The sequence below is a fragment of the Scophthalmus maximus genome, chromosome 17, assembly GCF_022379125.1.
Source record: "Scophthalmus maximus strain ysfricsl-2021 chromosome 17, ASM2237912v1, whole genome shotgun sequence".
Taxonomy (NCBI): domain Eukaryota; kingdom Metazoa; phylum Chordata; class Actinopteri; order Pleuronectiformes; family Scophthalmidae; genus Scophthalmus; species Scophthalmus maximus.
The window spans coordinates 17,505,892-17,519,676 of record NC_061531.1 but is presented as its reverse complement, the minus strand read 5'-3'; the positions used below and the strand labels follow the sequence as shown (position 1 = coordinate 17,519,676).

General features: G+C 43.9%; 1 protein-coding gene across 1 annotated transcript; it reads right to left on the bottom strand.

The window, feature by feature from the left end:
- Nucleotides 1–1,254: 1,254 nt before the first annotated feature.
- Nucleotides 1,255–13,133, bottom strand: eftud2 (elongation factor Tu GTP binding domain containing 2). The gene is made up of 28 exons (XM_035614174.2): nt 12,980–13,133; nt 12,045–12,160; nt 11,779–11,941; nt 11,600–11,678; nt 11,434–11,509; nt 11,159–11,224; nt 11,014–11,049; nt 10,732–10,822; nt 10,559–10,641; nt 10,282–10,448; nt 9,991–10,115; nt 9,821–9,884; nt 9,634–9,724; nt 9,383–9,518; nt 8,946–9,073; nt 8,427–8,620; nt 8,223–8,334; nt 7,978–8,118; nt 7,765–7,866; nt 7,432–7,514; nt 7,046–7,132; nt 5,883–6,009; nt 5,133–5,220; nt 4,849–4,967; nt 4,490–4,584; nt 3,603–3,756; nt 1,887–1,994; nt 1,255–1,798 (listed from the first exon to the last, which is right to left on the bottom strand). Exons 2-28 carry the CDS (start codon nt 12,147–12,149, stop codon nt 1,703–1,705), a joined length of 2,916 nt encoding a protein of 971 aa, XP_035470067.1. The 5' UTR covers nt 12,150–12,160; nt 12,980–13,133; the 3' UTR covers nt 1,255–1,702.
- Between the last annotated feature and the right edge of the window lie 652 nt (nt 13,134–13,785).

The following is a 13,785-nucleotide window of genomic DNA, read 5'->3' as shown; positions in this document are numbered from 1 at the left end:
GTAAGAGCAGAAGACAGAGTCACTGCAGGTAAAAAATAAAAAAAAGGTGACTGATGAGGTGAGATGAGAGCAGATGGAGAGGAAAAGGCAAAGGGTCTGACTTGCTTGCAGGAGGAGGGGGAGGGTCTCCCCCCTTATCAGCCCTGAACCAGGACAGAGTCTCGCTCCCGTCTATATTTAGCACCAGGACCACAGATTGTAGGAAGTGCTCCGGGGGCCCGGGCTGTGCGTTCAGACCGGCAAGAACTGCTGCCATCCGTCGCGGCGCCCCCGGGGCCACAGGCACGGTCCAGGGCTCACGCCAACGCGGAGGGGAGGGGGCGATGACGGGACCATGTGCAGGGTGCAAAGAGAGAGGATAACAAAACCCGGAAAAACATCTGCATGTCAATAACATACCTACTGTACGTACAGTAGCTCTTCAGCAGCAATCCCTCCATCTCGTCATTTCTTCTTCCTGCGTGAATCTGGAAAGGGCACAGAATCCCCCCCCCATCAGCTGAAATGGAGAAAAAAACAAAACAATCCCCTTGTCTCACTGGACACGATTGACATTCAGTTCAAATATCAACTTAGCTCGTGTCGGCGCTCTTACCTTCTCCATCTCCCCCACCTCCAGGACTGATGGTGGTGGTGTTGAGGGATGAAGGACGGAGTCGGTCCGACACTAACGTCCTTCTGGAGGTGCGACAAGACTCGCCACGTCAATGCGTCTCGAGGTGGAAGAGAGAGAGATTATGAACCCGCGCACTCAATGTCTGGGAGAGGGACGCGCCCACCACGGGGATTAAACGTTTTCAAAAGTTTTAGGACAACGCAGTGGTATGTTTCGCAGCTGTAAATGAAAGACAACCTACAAACGTGACACTTACAAGTTAATTCCTGACTGACAGATGACGAAGGAAGAGAAAACATTTCATTTGCATCTCACTCAAGATTGTCAAAACTCAATCTTTCTTTTTGCCTCATCAACATCTGTCCTCTTTGATATATCTGCCAACGTTCCTCGCCTTCTTCCTTTTCGCTCAGCCGTGTGACCTCGACTTCGTCGCATGCCTCTGACTATCGCGCCGCCCGTCCATCAGTCACCGCCCGCGCGGCGTCCCGAACAGACAAACTGATCACTCAGACGAACCGACAGTCAGAGCTCCGACTCACAGTCCGACACACTGACGCTCACACATCACATCACATCTTAACCACAACTACACCAGGTTTCCAAATTAATTGGGAGGATTGTCAAAAAAAAGAGTCTTTGAATTACATGTTTTATTCAGACATACATCAGATCAATAACAGCCAATTTCTGAGTTTCCGAGTTATCTTATTCTACAAAAACAGTCATTTATACAAGTAAAAAATAAAAATACAAGACGAAGTTGAGTTGCAGCAAACTAGACGGATTACAGTCGCTCTCCATAGGGAAGAGCAACAACTCCACAGAGTCCCATGGTTTTCATCAATCAAACGATTGATCCTGGTGATCTTCTCTTGTTATTGATCTTTTCAGATGGATGATTGTTTGAGTTTCTTTAGGAAAATCTGAGACGAGGTCTTTGGAGATACAGTAGCCTGAATCTACGAAAAACGCTCATTGGCTCTTGTGTTATACCTCGAACATCCTGTGTGGGGAAAAAACTGGATTCACAGTTGTGACGAGTTGAGGGATTTCCGTGTCTGCTGCCCGGTCGGCGTCACGGCCTCACATGGGGTAGTTGAGCACCACGTCCTGTTTGGCCAACTCCAGCAACATGGGGTCGTCGAAGAACTTGCTGATACTCACGTCTTCGCTCAGACCCTGCGAAACAACGAAATTAACTAGTGAAATTTAAGCACAAAGAAAAAAAAAGAGAAAACAGAGGAATCAACAAGTGGACACTTCTCACCTTGCGTCTTCGGGTCTTGATCATAAACTCTCTGGCGAGGTGGGGGGCAGGCTGAGGCTCCAGAGGCCGGATCACGATGCTCTTATCCAGGGGGTCACCGGGAACGATCTGAACGGAAATACAAGCGCGTCAAACCAGAGAAAAATGAGCGATAGGCCGCAGCTTCAACAAGCTGAGGGGACACGTCTCGTAGTTGTCGCTAAATATCTGATAAAGCTGCAAGTCTGTCGCCGTTCTCCCGAGTCAGGACCTGCGTCCGTCATCATGATGGAACAAGGCAACGTTCGCGAGCGCTGTCACACGTTCAGTGCAACGTTAGCAGGTTTCGGTTAGAAGACGTTAAAAGAGTTTAACGGGCTTTTTTAAAAACAACTCTGTAAAGATCACAACCTTCACAACAAAGATCTCTTTGTCACACGATACTAAGGGTAAGAATTAAGAGTAACAGAGGGGTTGTTGGGAATAAGTAGGGTAGAGTGGATTGAATAAGACATTCCCAGCCTCAGGGGAAACATAGAAACAGGAGGGAAAGGGAAAAGATGATCAATGGAGACGGATGGCTGAGGCCCAATCAACAGACGGGACCAGAAACACAACACTGCCCGGTACTGGCAGTAAATAATCAAACTAATGAGGGAGACAACACCGCCTCCTTGGGTTTAATGGGGCAAACGACCATTATGTCGGGGACTAATTCCCCAGGGCGTTTGAGTTGATATGTTGCTACTAGCTCAAGTCGTTTCTGTCCAGACCGGAGGAGACGACTCTCGACTCAGAGCATCTGATTGAACCAGGTACAGGCCGAAGAAAAGTAATCTGTGGTGGGGGGGGGGGGGGGGGGGGGGGGGGGGGGGGGGGGGCAAATGTTTTTCCGCCCAACAACCTATTGGCTTGGGCCACATGGGAAAAAAATCATTTCATAATGACGGAAGTCACAATGAAATGGCTTGTTGTGCTTTGTAAAAAAAAAAATCGTAATCATCCCGAGGGAAATCTGAGAAACTGCCGTGCTTTGAAAAACTCATGATTTGAGATTAAAATAAATAAATTAATCTAATCCCATGACCCATAAATACAACGACAGAGAATGGATGGAATTTTTTAGACCATAACAACCTTGCTGGAAAAATATCTTGTGGTTTTGCCAAATGAAATTAATGTTTTTTTCTTCCTATATGTTCACTCTTACTAAATAAAAAAATAATCCATGTCTAGTTTCTTGCATTTTCACCTAAAGAAGATAAAACAAGAGTTATGAGGATAAAACATTAAAACTTACATCTGTAAAATCATTATTTTCCTTCGAGATGAAAGGACTATGTATTAAATCTACACAGAGAGGGAGTTGATTTTTTACCGACGCAGCTCTGCAAAGTGCCAACACTAACACATGTCAGACACGTTATAAACTTAATGACTCCACACGCCGCTCTACTCCACATCACAAGCAGTTTAGTCAGAACGGCAGACAGGACTTGCACAAAGGTTGTTTGTTCGCTCTGCGCGGTTTTATGTTCAGCGTGTGAAAGTGACGGGAGTTTTTAGACACAAAACAAAATCTGATTCCTCTCAGGTACTTCCTCTTGTTTTGTCACCTAATATCCAAGAAACAAGAATTCAGTTTTTTCTCCCTGTGGCAGATACATTTCTGAGTCTTCAGTGCATTTAAACCTGGATTTTTATTTGTTTGGTGTCTGTGTCTTCACATCCTCCTACCTGCCAGTGGTGGAACACGGACAGAGCGAAGGCCTGTCCCTGCGTGTGCGTGCGGAGGTCAGTCTCAAAGCCGAAGGAGTCGATAGCCGGGATGAAGGCTTTGATGGTGTAGAGAGGGGAACCGGGAATGGGCGCGTCCTGCGTCACGTGACCTCTGAAAGACGACAAAAACAGGGGGACGGAATTTTAAAAACCAAACAAACAAACAAACAAACAAACCTTAGATTACTGAATCTTACGATATTTAAAGGAAACTTAACATCCTGTCTGCAGCAAGGATACAACTCATGAATATTTTCATTATACGTTAATCAAATTATTTTCTTGATTACAATTAAATGGGTTTTTTAAAAATACAATGCAATCAGTGAAAAATATGTTTCCCAAAATTCATCCTGGCATTTTCAAATTGTCCAAAACCCAAATATCTTAATTTTGAATATCTCAGATGTCTAATGCTGCGTTCACCCAACATTAAGTACATTTTTTGCGTTGTGTTACTCGCACGAGTCTGTTCTGAACACTGATTGGCTTTTGCAACACCGTGCCACGCGAATTCGTCCGAATTATTATATTTTAACTCAAGTGAGTGAAACGAATTTTAGCGTTATTCGCGCCGCCTGCTGTGAATGACGGGAAATTTGCATCTACTTGCATCAACTTTGAATGTAATCTCGTCGCACAAAATCTTTTGTTCGCGTTTGGTGGTAACGCACCATCAGAAACGGAAATATTCACATTTGAGGAGCCAGAACTCATGAATCGTTGGCGTTTTTTGCTTTAAGAATTGAATCAAACCATCAACTGATTATCAAAAAGAGTTGGGAAGTCCAAGTTTGAACATTTCTTGATAGTACACATTAGGATAAGGACGAGCGCGGACCAACCTCCTTCTAGCGAGCACTGTGTAGACAGCAGACACACAATCTGCCGGAGCCTGAACCTCCACAAAGTAATATGGCTCCATCAACCTCGGTGTGGCCTGAAACACAAGGGACACAAGGGTGCATTAGAAGGGATGGAAGAAGCCTGTAGGAAACAATGTGAGTGTCCCATGTGAAGCTTAATACTCATGGATTTATGATTAGAACAGTGAAGGAGGCCAAATCGTTAAAACACAATAGTTCTTGACTACAATTTAAAAAAAAGAAGAAAACGCACGTCAGCAAAACCCAGAGCTGTAATCAAGATAATGGAACATGAAGGGGAGGAGCTAAAGGTAGCTGAGAGGAGGGAATGATCTCACCATGAGGAAGGCGGAGTACACCACCCTCCTGGCTGTGGGGATGACCTGGCCTCCTCCTCGGTGGAGCGGCTCCTGAGCGATGACCGCGTCCAGGATCTTGAACTTTACGTTCCTGATGGCTGCGGGCGGCAGAAAGACTTGAGTTATGGAAACACAACACCGACGAAGGGGGGGAAAAATGCTCAAGGTATTTTGACGATGCCAGAACCTTCTGGCGAAAGAGGAAATCCGTGGATCAGTGGCAGTGAAAAGAATAAGAAAAGTTTTTCCGGTTAAAAACTTACGCTCGTCACACAGAGGTCCCTCCCTGGTTCCCCACTGGAAGCCCTGAACGATGCTGTCTTTGACGGAGCCGAGCAGCGCCTTGTCAACCTACAGAGGGAATAAAAAGTTTAATTAAAAGAGTTAAAAAAGCAGAGGTAGCTACAAAAACATGGGTTCCTCTTCAAAAGAGGGTTTTTTAAGGGGATGTGCTGTGGCCTTTGTAGCTTTTTGTAAACATTTTCTCCAAAAAACAACTGTAAATAAAAAAAAGTAAATACATCTTCCTCAGGTTAATGCTTTCTCAACATTTATCTTTTTTCTTTGTGGCATCTTAAACCCAAATATTTTCCTGTTGATGTAAAAGCGGCCAAGTTTGGTGCTTATATAATATCAATATCAATAATGTAATGCTGTCATCTTAGTTGTGTGGCTCTAGAGACAGAAAATTAAAAGCGCAACAATTTTCATTGAGCAAAACTGCCAAACGGTTTATTGGATGCAGCTTCGCATGTGAGGGGATTGGCTGCTTCTTTATCATCTATGAACCGAAATATTGTTTTTTTTTAAACTGTTGGGTCTGTTTCAAGATGTCTGTGCTGTTATACTGGACTATTCTTCCAATTTCTTCTGATGTTTTATAACATAAATGAAAAGTTAAAACTGTTGCAAATTTATGTGACATTTGATTAATCTGTATTTTTTCCCTTGGATCAAATAAACCAGACCTGAACCAGACGACTTCAGCAGCCCGGTGTCGCTACACAACTTACCTCGGACGGCAGCGTGTCATCCACCAGGATGTTGGGTCCGGTCGTGTCAGGTCCGAAGGCCCAGATGGACCGGGCAGCAAGCAGATCCCAGTCGTACTTTGTCTGGAAGAACTCCCCCAGCTTCTTCCTGCCGTGAGGAAACAGAAACGGTGAGCCGTTTAAAAATAAAAGGAAGGTTCTACACACGGTGTCAGATGGAACATTAAGGAGATTGGTCGATCAGAGGGGGCACAGGGGTTAATGGAATGAGGAGGAGGAGGAGGGCGAAGGTTTAGTTTAATGGCGTGTGAAGTGTGTCGCTCCTCTGGCATCGCTAACTCTGCGACGCCAGCACCGCCGGGTCCAGATGGCGTCGCAGACGAGCGCCGACGGGAAGCTGCTCTCGAGCAGAACACACACACACGCGTGCGTGCTCTTCGAGGGAATATTCATGCATGCTTTTAGTGCATGATTCAATTACTGCGAGAACTAATCAATACTGAGGAGTTTTTTTATAGGCACATACTTGTGGAAATGTACAGAATGTCCTTCGCTTTACCTCAACGTACAAATTAAACAGACCCTGTGCATATATTTATATTTTATATATTTCAATAGTTAAGTTTCTAATGCTGTGTTCAAGTGAAGTAGGAAAACATGTTCATGCTCAGTCTGAATGGGTTTGCAGTTTATTGTCAGTGTTCTGCAGTTGTGACAGTTTTAAAAAGACCACCAGACTGAGTTTGACGGTTGTCCAACTTAAAAATTAAAACTGTCGGCACAAAGAGAACGCCCATCATTTGCTCTATGCATGATTAACTTGAGAAAATAGGGTACCGCACATATGGATTTAAAAGGTTTATTACCCTCCACTTCTCAAATGTTGAGGGCCTTTCTACATTCATTCCTCCATACCTTCTTCCTTGACAACATTTAATTAAAAGAACCAATCATCGCTCTTGCGCGTCCGCTCGTTTATCCCTGCTCACGGAGGGATAAATGAGAATAAATGATCAGTCAGAAAGGGGCTATGAGATATTAAGACATTAATAAGAGTAGTATAATATCCAGAGGGGGAAATGGGAGAGTATCTATAGGCACATCTGACATCACGTCACCTCCAATTAATTAAGACACTTAAAAACGTGTGCGTGTGCGGTGGTTTTATATTGTCCGTATTGTACCTGTTCCACGTGATCTGCACCACTTCGTTCTCGATGTCCTCGGCCAGCCCTTTCTCCAGCGGCTCCGCAATCATGGTGATCTTGTTCCTGTCAATCACAATCACACGGCCGTCAATAACACACACTCAGACGCTCTGCAGCCGGAGGGGGAAGGACCGAGTCTGACGCAGTCTCAAAGTTAACAAGACAAGAAGTTCAACGGCCAAAACCAACATTCTCAACATCAGAGAAAAAATTAACTAAAAAGGATTTGACCTTTTTTTAAATTTAATAATAATAATCCATCTTTCTCTGAGTTGCACTGACATCATTGTGTGTTTGTGTGTGTGTGTCTGTGTGTTTGTGTATAAGATCTAAAAGAAATATTATGTTTATGTAATACACACTTTTTGTTGGGCGTTTCCGCAAAGCACTTGAGAGATGATGTCTCCACGACTGTCTCACAGAAGGTCACCACTGGGTCGGCAACCTGTGGACAAAGATGACCAAAGTGTTTTATATATAATAACCATATAATGCAAATATTGTATATTAAATATTTCATGGCACAATTTCAAAATTGAGGGTTTCTTGTCTTTATGGTGGAATTGCCCATGATATAATCTAATGTTTAGGTTTCACTAAGTTCTACTAAGTTCTACTAACAAAATGAGTTGCTGATATGACACTGAAATGTACAGTTTTGAGTTACATAACGTGAATCAAAATAGAAATATTACTTTGATGTCGATCTCAGAGTACATCTTGCGCAGGTCGTGCATGACGCAGTCCAGGTAGAGTTCTCCTGTGCCCAAGATCACATGTTCCCCAGACTCCTCAACCTGAAAGACGGATACAATCAATTACTCTAGCATTGTCAATAATTATTGACAAGATCACAGCTTGTGTGTTGTAGCAAAGCCGGGACTAAATTTCACTCCTCACTGTCGTACCTTGGTGGTGAGGGACGGATAGCTCTTGTTGACCTTCCTCAGCCCGTCCAACATCTTAGGAAGCTCCGACGGGTTGACGGGCTCCACTGCGATCTTGATAACGGACGCCGTGTTGAACTTCAACGGCCTGAAAATCTGAGCCTGACAGAGAGCAAAATATATATAAAAAATATATATATATATCACCCTGCTGCTAATTTTTAAGATCTTGTTGGGTTTTGCTTTTTTAAAAATATATGTCTCACTTCTTCGTTGCCTCTGGGCTCCGTGATTGTGGCGGTTTTGACGATCGGCTGGTCACAACCTTCGATGAGAACCCAGTTGCCAGCGGGAACTCGATTTACTTCGATCTGGTATCTACGAATATGGACAGAACATCAAAAAAAACTGATTCAAACAACTGCTGATTTCTGACTTAACTTCACAAACCCAAAACTCTGGATGGTTACCTGGCGACGGAAATCCACAGGCGGCCCACGGTGCAGATCTGCGAGTCCTCCTCGTCTTCCAGCGTGTAGTTCTCTCCTAAAACCTTGAGGGGCTGTCCCGCCTGGATGGTCCCACTCAGCACCCGGCCAAATGCGTGGAACTGAACCCCGTCCTCTGTGCTGTACATCTTAGTGGTATGGCACATCAAAGGGCCCTGGGGGACGAGAGACGAGAGGAGAGAGGGATTAGAGAGAGAGCCAATGGGAAATGAGGACAGGAAAGTCTTACCGCTGGAACGGAACTTTCTACCTAAAGAAACGTAAGAGGGCTTTGGCAAAAAAGGAAGCGAGACTTTTAAGGGGAACTTGGAAAGACTGTGATCAATGTCCTGCTTTGTCCTAAATTGGATCGTTTATCAATTTGTTAATTTAAAGAGGATTAAAACAGCCTGTTGGCTTCATTTGTAAGACTCTTCCTCTGGAAACAGACTGCTGACATTAAACAGAACACTCGCGTTTCTTTCCTCCGTTCGTACTCACGTCGGGGTCGCACTCCGTCATGGCCTCCCCCAGGTCCGAGTCCAGACCTCCTGTGTAGGTGTGCTCTATCTTGGCCTTGGCGCCCTCTTGTGGCGAGGGGATGTGATGCACACACATGTCCACAAAGCCTGGAGGGAGGGAGGACATCATCCACGGTACCATTTGCAAAACGATTCATCACGTTTACGGTAGCGTGACCTTTTATCTCCAGATTAAAATCACAATCGTCAGTAGATAGGTGAGACGGATACAGTTGCTTCTGTGTGTCCGTGCAGTTCGGTCATTATTATTATTTAATTTACAAAGAAAAAAAAGGATGAATTACACCTTTTATAATGGTTTTAACACAATTATAAACACAATTATAAAACCATTCAAATATTAAAACAGAAAAAGATAGATAACAGATAAACAGATAAAAACAAACGATGCCATACCAGTGAATTCTCCAAAGAAGCGGTTGCAGACGAGCCTCAGCAACGGTCTGATGTTCAGCTTCAGCTCCTCTTTGCTCAGGTGGATCCCCAGCTCGTCCAGAACCCGGGGGAGAGAAGTGTCCACGTCCCCGACCACCTGGACACAAAGAGGATTTGGGTGAGGAGCGGGACACGGGAGATCTGCGACTAGACCAAACTCTCATGGGGCTCAGAGTTAGCAGTTGGTGTCTGTTAAAAAATGTGTGTCCAACCTGTGAAAGGATCTTGTAGAGGGGCTCCAGAACAAATTCCACAAAGCTGCGCGGGGCGTTACTGGTGGGAGCTTTCTTTGAGAATTTGCGACTGAAAATGAGAGGAGAAGATGTGTTAGACGATGGGGATAAAGACGCCGACTCAGCATCGGCTGCGTCACGTTGAAAATCCAAATGAGTGACTCACGTTTTGGCATTGAAATAAATGTCTCCCCAGAGCCTCTTGGAGAACTCGTTGTAGTTGATGTCGCCTGTAAACACAAACAAAGTGGATTAACACAGCGATAAGCGCATATGGGCACGAGTGGCCAGTCTCTTTGTCGAAGCTGATGTGCCGTAGAAGAGTCATCGTCTCACCGTAGGTGTCAGAGTAGATCTTTGCAAAGGAGCCCAGGGTGAAGCAGATGCTGTACTGAGAGCTGGCAAAGCAGACGTTCCCGAGGAGCGGAGACACCACCAGGTTCTCGTCTGTGGAGTACGTGCTAAGAGACAAGGAACAGGACAAAGTCAACAACAGTAGAGTCTTGTACATGTGGCACACAAAGAACTCTACTACTCCTTTATGCCAACTACTGAAATCAGCACAAAGTTTCCCTTGTAGCCGTTATACTGTACACACATTGGGCATATGGGGGTTATCAGTATTACCTGAGCAAACCATTGACCTCGTCCACAATGTGGCGCAGTTTGTAATAAGCGTCTGTCGGAGGCAGTTTGAGCTCTACGATGAGCCGGTCCACCTTGTTGATGCAGATGGTGATGGCCATGCGCTCCTGAACGGCGTGCTTGATCAATCTCTCCGTGTTCAGCATCACCTGAGATACAAAGATACACACAGGTTGAGGTTGTATGGAAGGCTGAGGGAATCAGCTTGTGTGCAAAGAGAACACAAGAATGGGAGAACGTTTAAAATAAAGTCTCTTACTCCTTCTGCGGCATCTATGAAGAGGACTATGCCGTCTGAGATCCGGATGCTGGACGTGACCTCGTCAGAGAAGTTCACATGGCCTTTGAGAGAAACACAAGGTTTTACTTAATTTTCAAACCAATACATGAGTTCAGCAAACAAAGCATCAGCATCCAGTCAAAGCACAATACCTGGTGTGTCCATGATGTTAAAGAGGTAAGATTTGCCTCTGGAGTCGGGCAGGACCATTGTGACGGGGGTGCTCTTGATACCGACTCCTCTCTGTGGAAAAAGCCCAAGACAGAAAGGGAAACATAAGTGTATTGGTCTTAGGTTTCTTGAAATCATCATTTCTGGCGACAAAGTCCTGCAAACTCTGTCCTGGATAATATTTCCACAATTACAATCCCTTGGGATTCTAAGATGTGGTGACCCAGTGTGTTGTAGGATGCTACTTCAATCAAAACTCTTACCTCCTGTTCTGTAAAGAGGATGTCTGTGTATCGGAGCTGGAAAAAAACAGAAACAAAAAACCCACAGGTTAGATTCTTCTGTCATTTACAGAATGAACGTTTGATTCAAGGAAACTTTATTAAAACTAAAAGAAACAACACTCACATCCACATCATCTCTCTTCCGGATCTCTGGGTGTGTTTGTTCGATCAGGCAGTCCACAAAACAGGTCTGGGTGGGAAAAAAAACAAATCCATTTAGATTCCTATGAGTCACAGATTAATATCAAGTGCAGCCATGTTCTCAGCATATGGTTCAATACATTCCTGCGCAGCTGAAATGTTTTAATCTTGGAAAGATGTGCAGAGGAGCGCTGACTACAGACACCATGATAAAAAAAGAGAAACTGATCCAGAAGAAGCCGTGAGGCGGGATCTCACCTTGCCGTGATGCAGGTGACCACAGAGGGTGACATTACGGATCAGCTCAGGACCATCCATCAGATCTGCAAGGAATCTGACACAAGAGAGAAAGAACGTCACAGTTTGAAAAACAACACACAGCAAACATTTGCAACACTTGCAAAACACTTCAGATTATACTCACTCCATATCATAAACAGTGGCGGGTAACTCCTGCTCCATCAGGGTGAACTGCTTGTTCTTCACGGGCTTGATGATGGGCTCTGGAGACGGGAGAGGAAATACAACAATTATTAAGTTGTACATTACAAAAATATTTTTCACTTGCTAATACAGGTTGTACTTTTGTTTTTTGACTCTAACCTGTGAGAGGTTGCGTATCTTCCTCCTGGACGATAGTTTCCACCTCAGGCCCGTAAACCTCCTCCGCCGTTGGATAGTACTTCTTGTCCTCGTGCAGGACCACCTCCATGCCCGGGACGTCGTCATCCGCATCGGCGGGTTCGTCGTCATCATCGTCATCACCCTGAGATAAGGACGGTTTTATTATTATCATACCATTGTGCACATAACTGCATGAACTACTACCTGGTGGTAACAGCCGTTCACACTGAATGACAGGGGGTTACCTCGTCGACATCCCTGTCCTCCGCATCCAGGTCGTCGTCGTCATCGTCAGAGTCCAACTCGGGACCGATGTAGTTTCCGAACTCATCGTACAGATCAGCCTCCATCTTCTAGAGACCTGGGAGAGAGGATTTGTGTTTGTGTTAGAGGGTTTCACACACGGTTACAGACAAAGCTAAGGAACCAACACTTGCAACAACATCTTTTTTCAATAATCTTATAATCAGCCCTGACTTATCCTCTGTCATGTTGTGAGAATTGCCACTTGCATAAATTAAATTGAACTATTTTACCGTCACCTTGTGCGAAGTTGTTTATTTATGCTTCAAACATAGAATAGAATAGAATTGTTTTCATTGTCATTATACTTAGTACCATGATATGATGTATGGCTTCCTCCCCTCACATACATCAGAACAATAAATACAAGTACAAAAACAAAGTCAGTGGCAGCACTTTCCAAATAAAAGTGAGATTAGAAAAAGTTAGAATGTGTCGATTTTGTAACTAACCAAACGCGTGAAGTCCTGCAGAGTGAGTCAATACGTAGAAACAACTTCCGTCATATTCATATGTCCTTAAAAGAAATTAATAATGTCGCCATGTTAGTAGCTACTCTCCCTCCGGAGCTAGCACCGACTCTTCCCGGAGCTAAATAAGCACAGCTGGGTGAGTATCTCGTTCAGAAGATGGAGATTCCTTTGGGCAGAACGTCTCAGACTAAACGTTGATTTGAGTTTGTACTTTTGCGATAACAAATAAACTGCTCTTCTGTCTGCTTCGACGGTGTCATTAGCTCGGCTGACGCTAGCATGCTAGCATGCTAACATGCAGAGAAATGAATGACCGGCGGACGACGTTTCAGTTACGTTGTTGTTGTCGATTAGCAAACGAAACTGCGCAGAGCTACGGCTTGAATCCTGCGAGACGTTCTTACCTGTGTCCTCGTGTGATGGGAAAGTAAATATTATTTCCACAAAAACAAGTTAGAAGCTGGAGATGTATTCAAACGATAAATAATTTCCGAAATAGCGCCATGCGTATGGGTGAACTACTTCCGGTTTTCTTCTTCTACAGAGGTTAAGGCGGTGGCAATTCATCGTTAAGACTCAATATCCCCCCCAGTGGCCGACAGAGGCACTACACACTGCACATTACACCACAGGTAGACTGTTCGACACAGTCGTGTTCATTTGTGAGGTAAGCAAAATGTTTTGTTGATTTTTTTGTGATAACATAAAAATACAAGAATCTTTCTTCAAATCCTGAAAAAACGGTTTTATTTCATGAGCTTCATATTATAATAAAAATAAATTATAATGTGGCTTGTGCAAAATTTTGGCAACCTTATGGACTCAGTAGGGTGCCTCGAATTTTCTACATGCCACATATGCAGTGTATTTATTTCTTCACACTTTCACAGCACATATCAAAGATATAGATATAGGTGTAGTTACGCATTATGACCATGGCGTGGCGCTAAGTACTCATGGACAATAGTTGATCTCAATAGTTTTGTGTTTTTGTGTGTGGTGACTTCAGAAAAAAACACCTTACTAAATAATACTATAAATATATATATAATTATTTATTTAGCATTATTTAGTAAGGTGTTTTTATATATATTAAATACTGATGTAATTTGATGGGGGTTTATATGATAAGGTGTATTTTCAGAAACAGAAACTTGCCCATCAGAAATTACTTTAAATTCAGAAAAGTCAGTTATAACCCTTAGCAAAT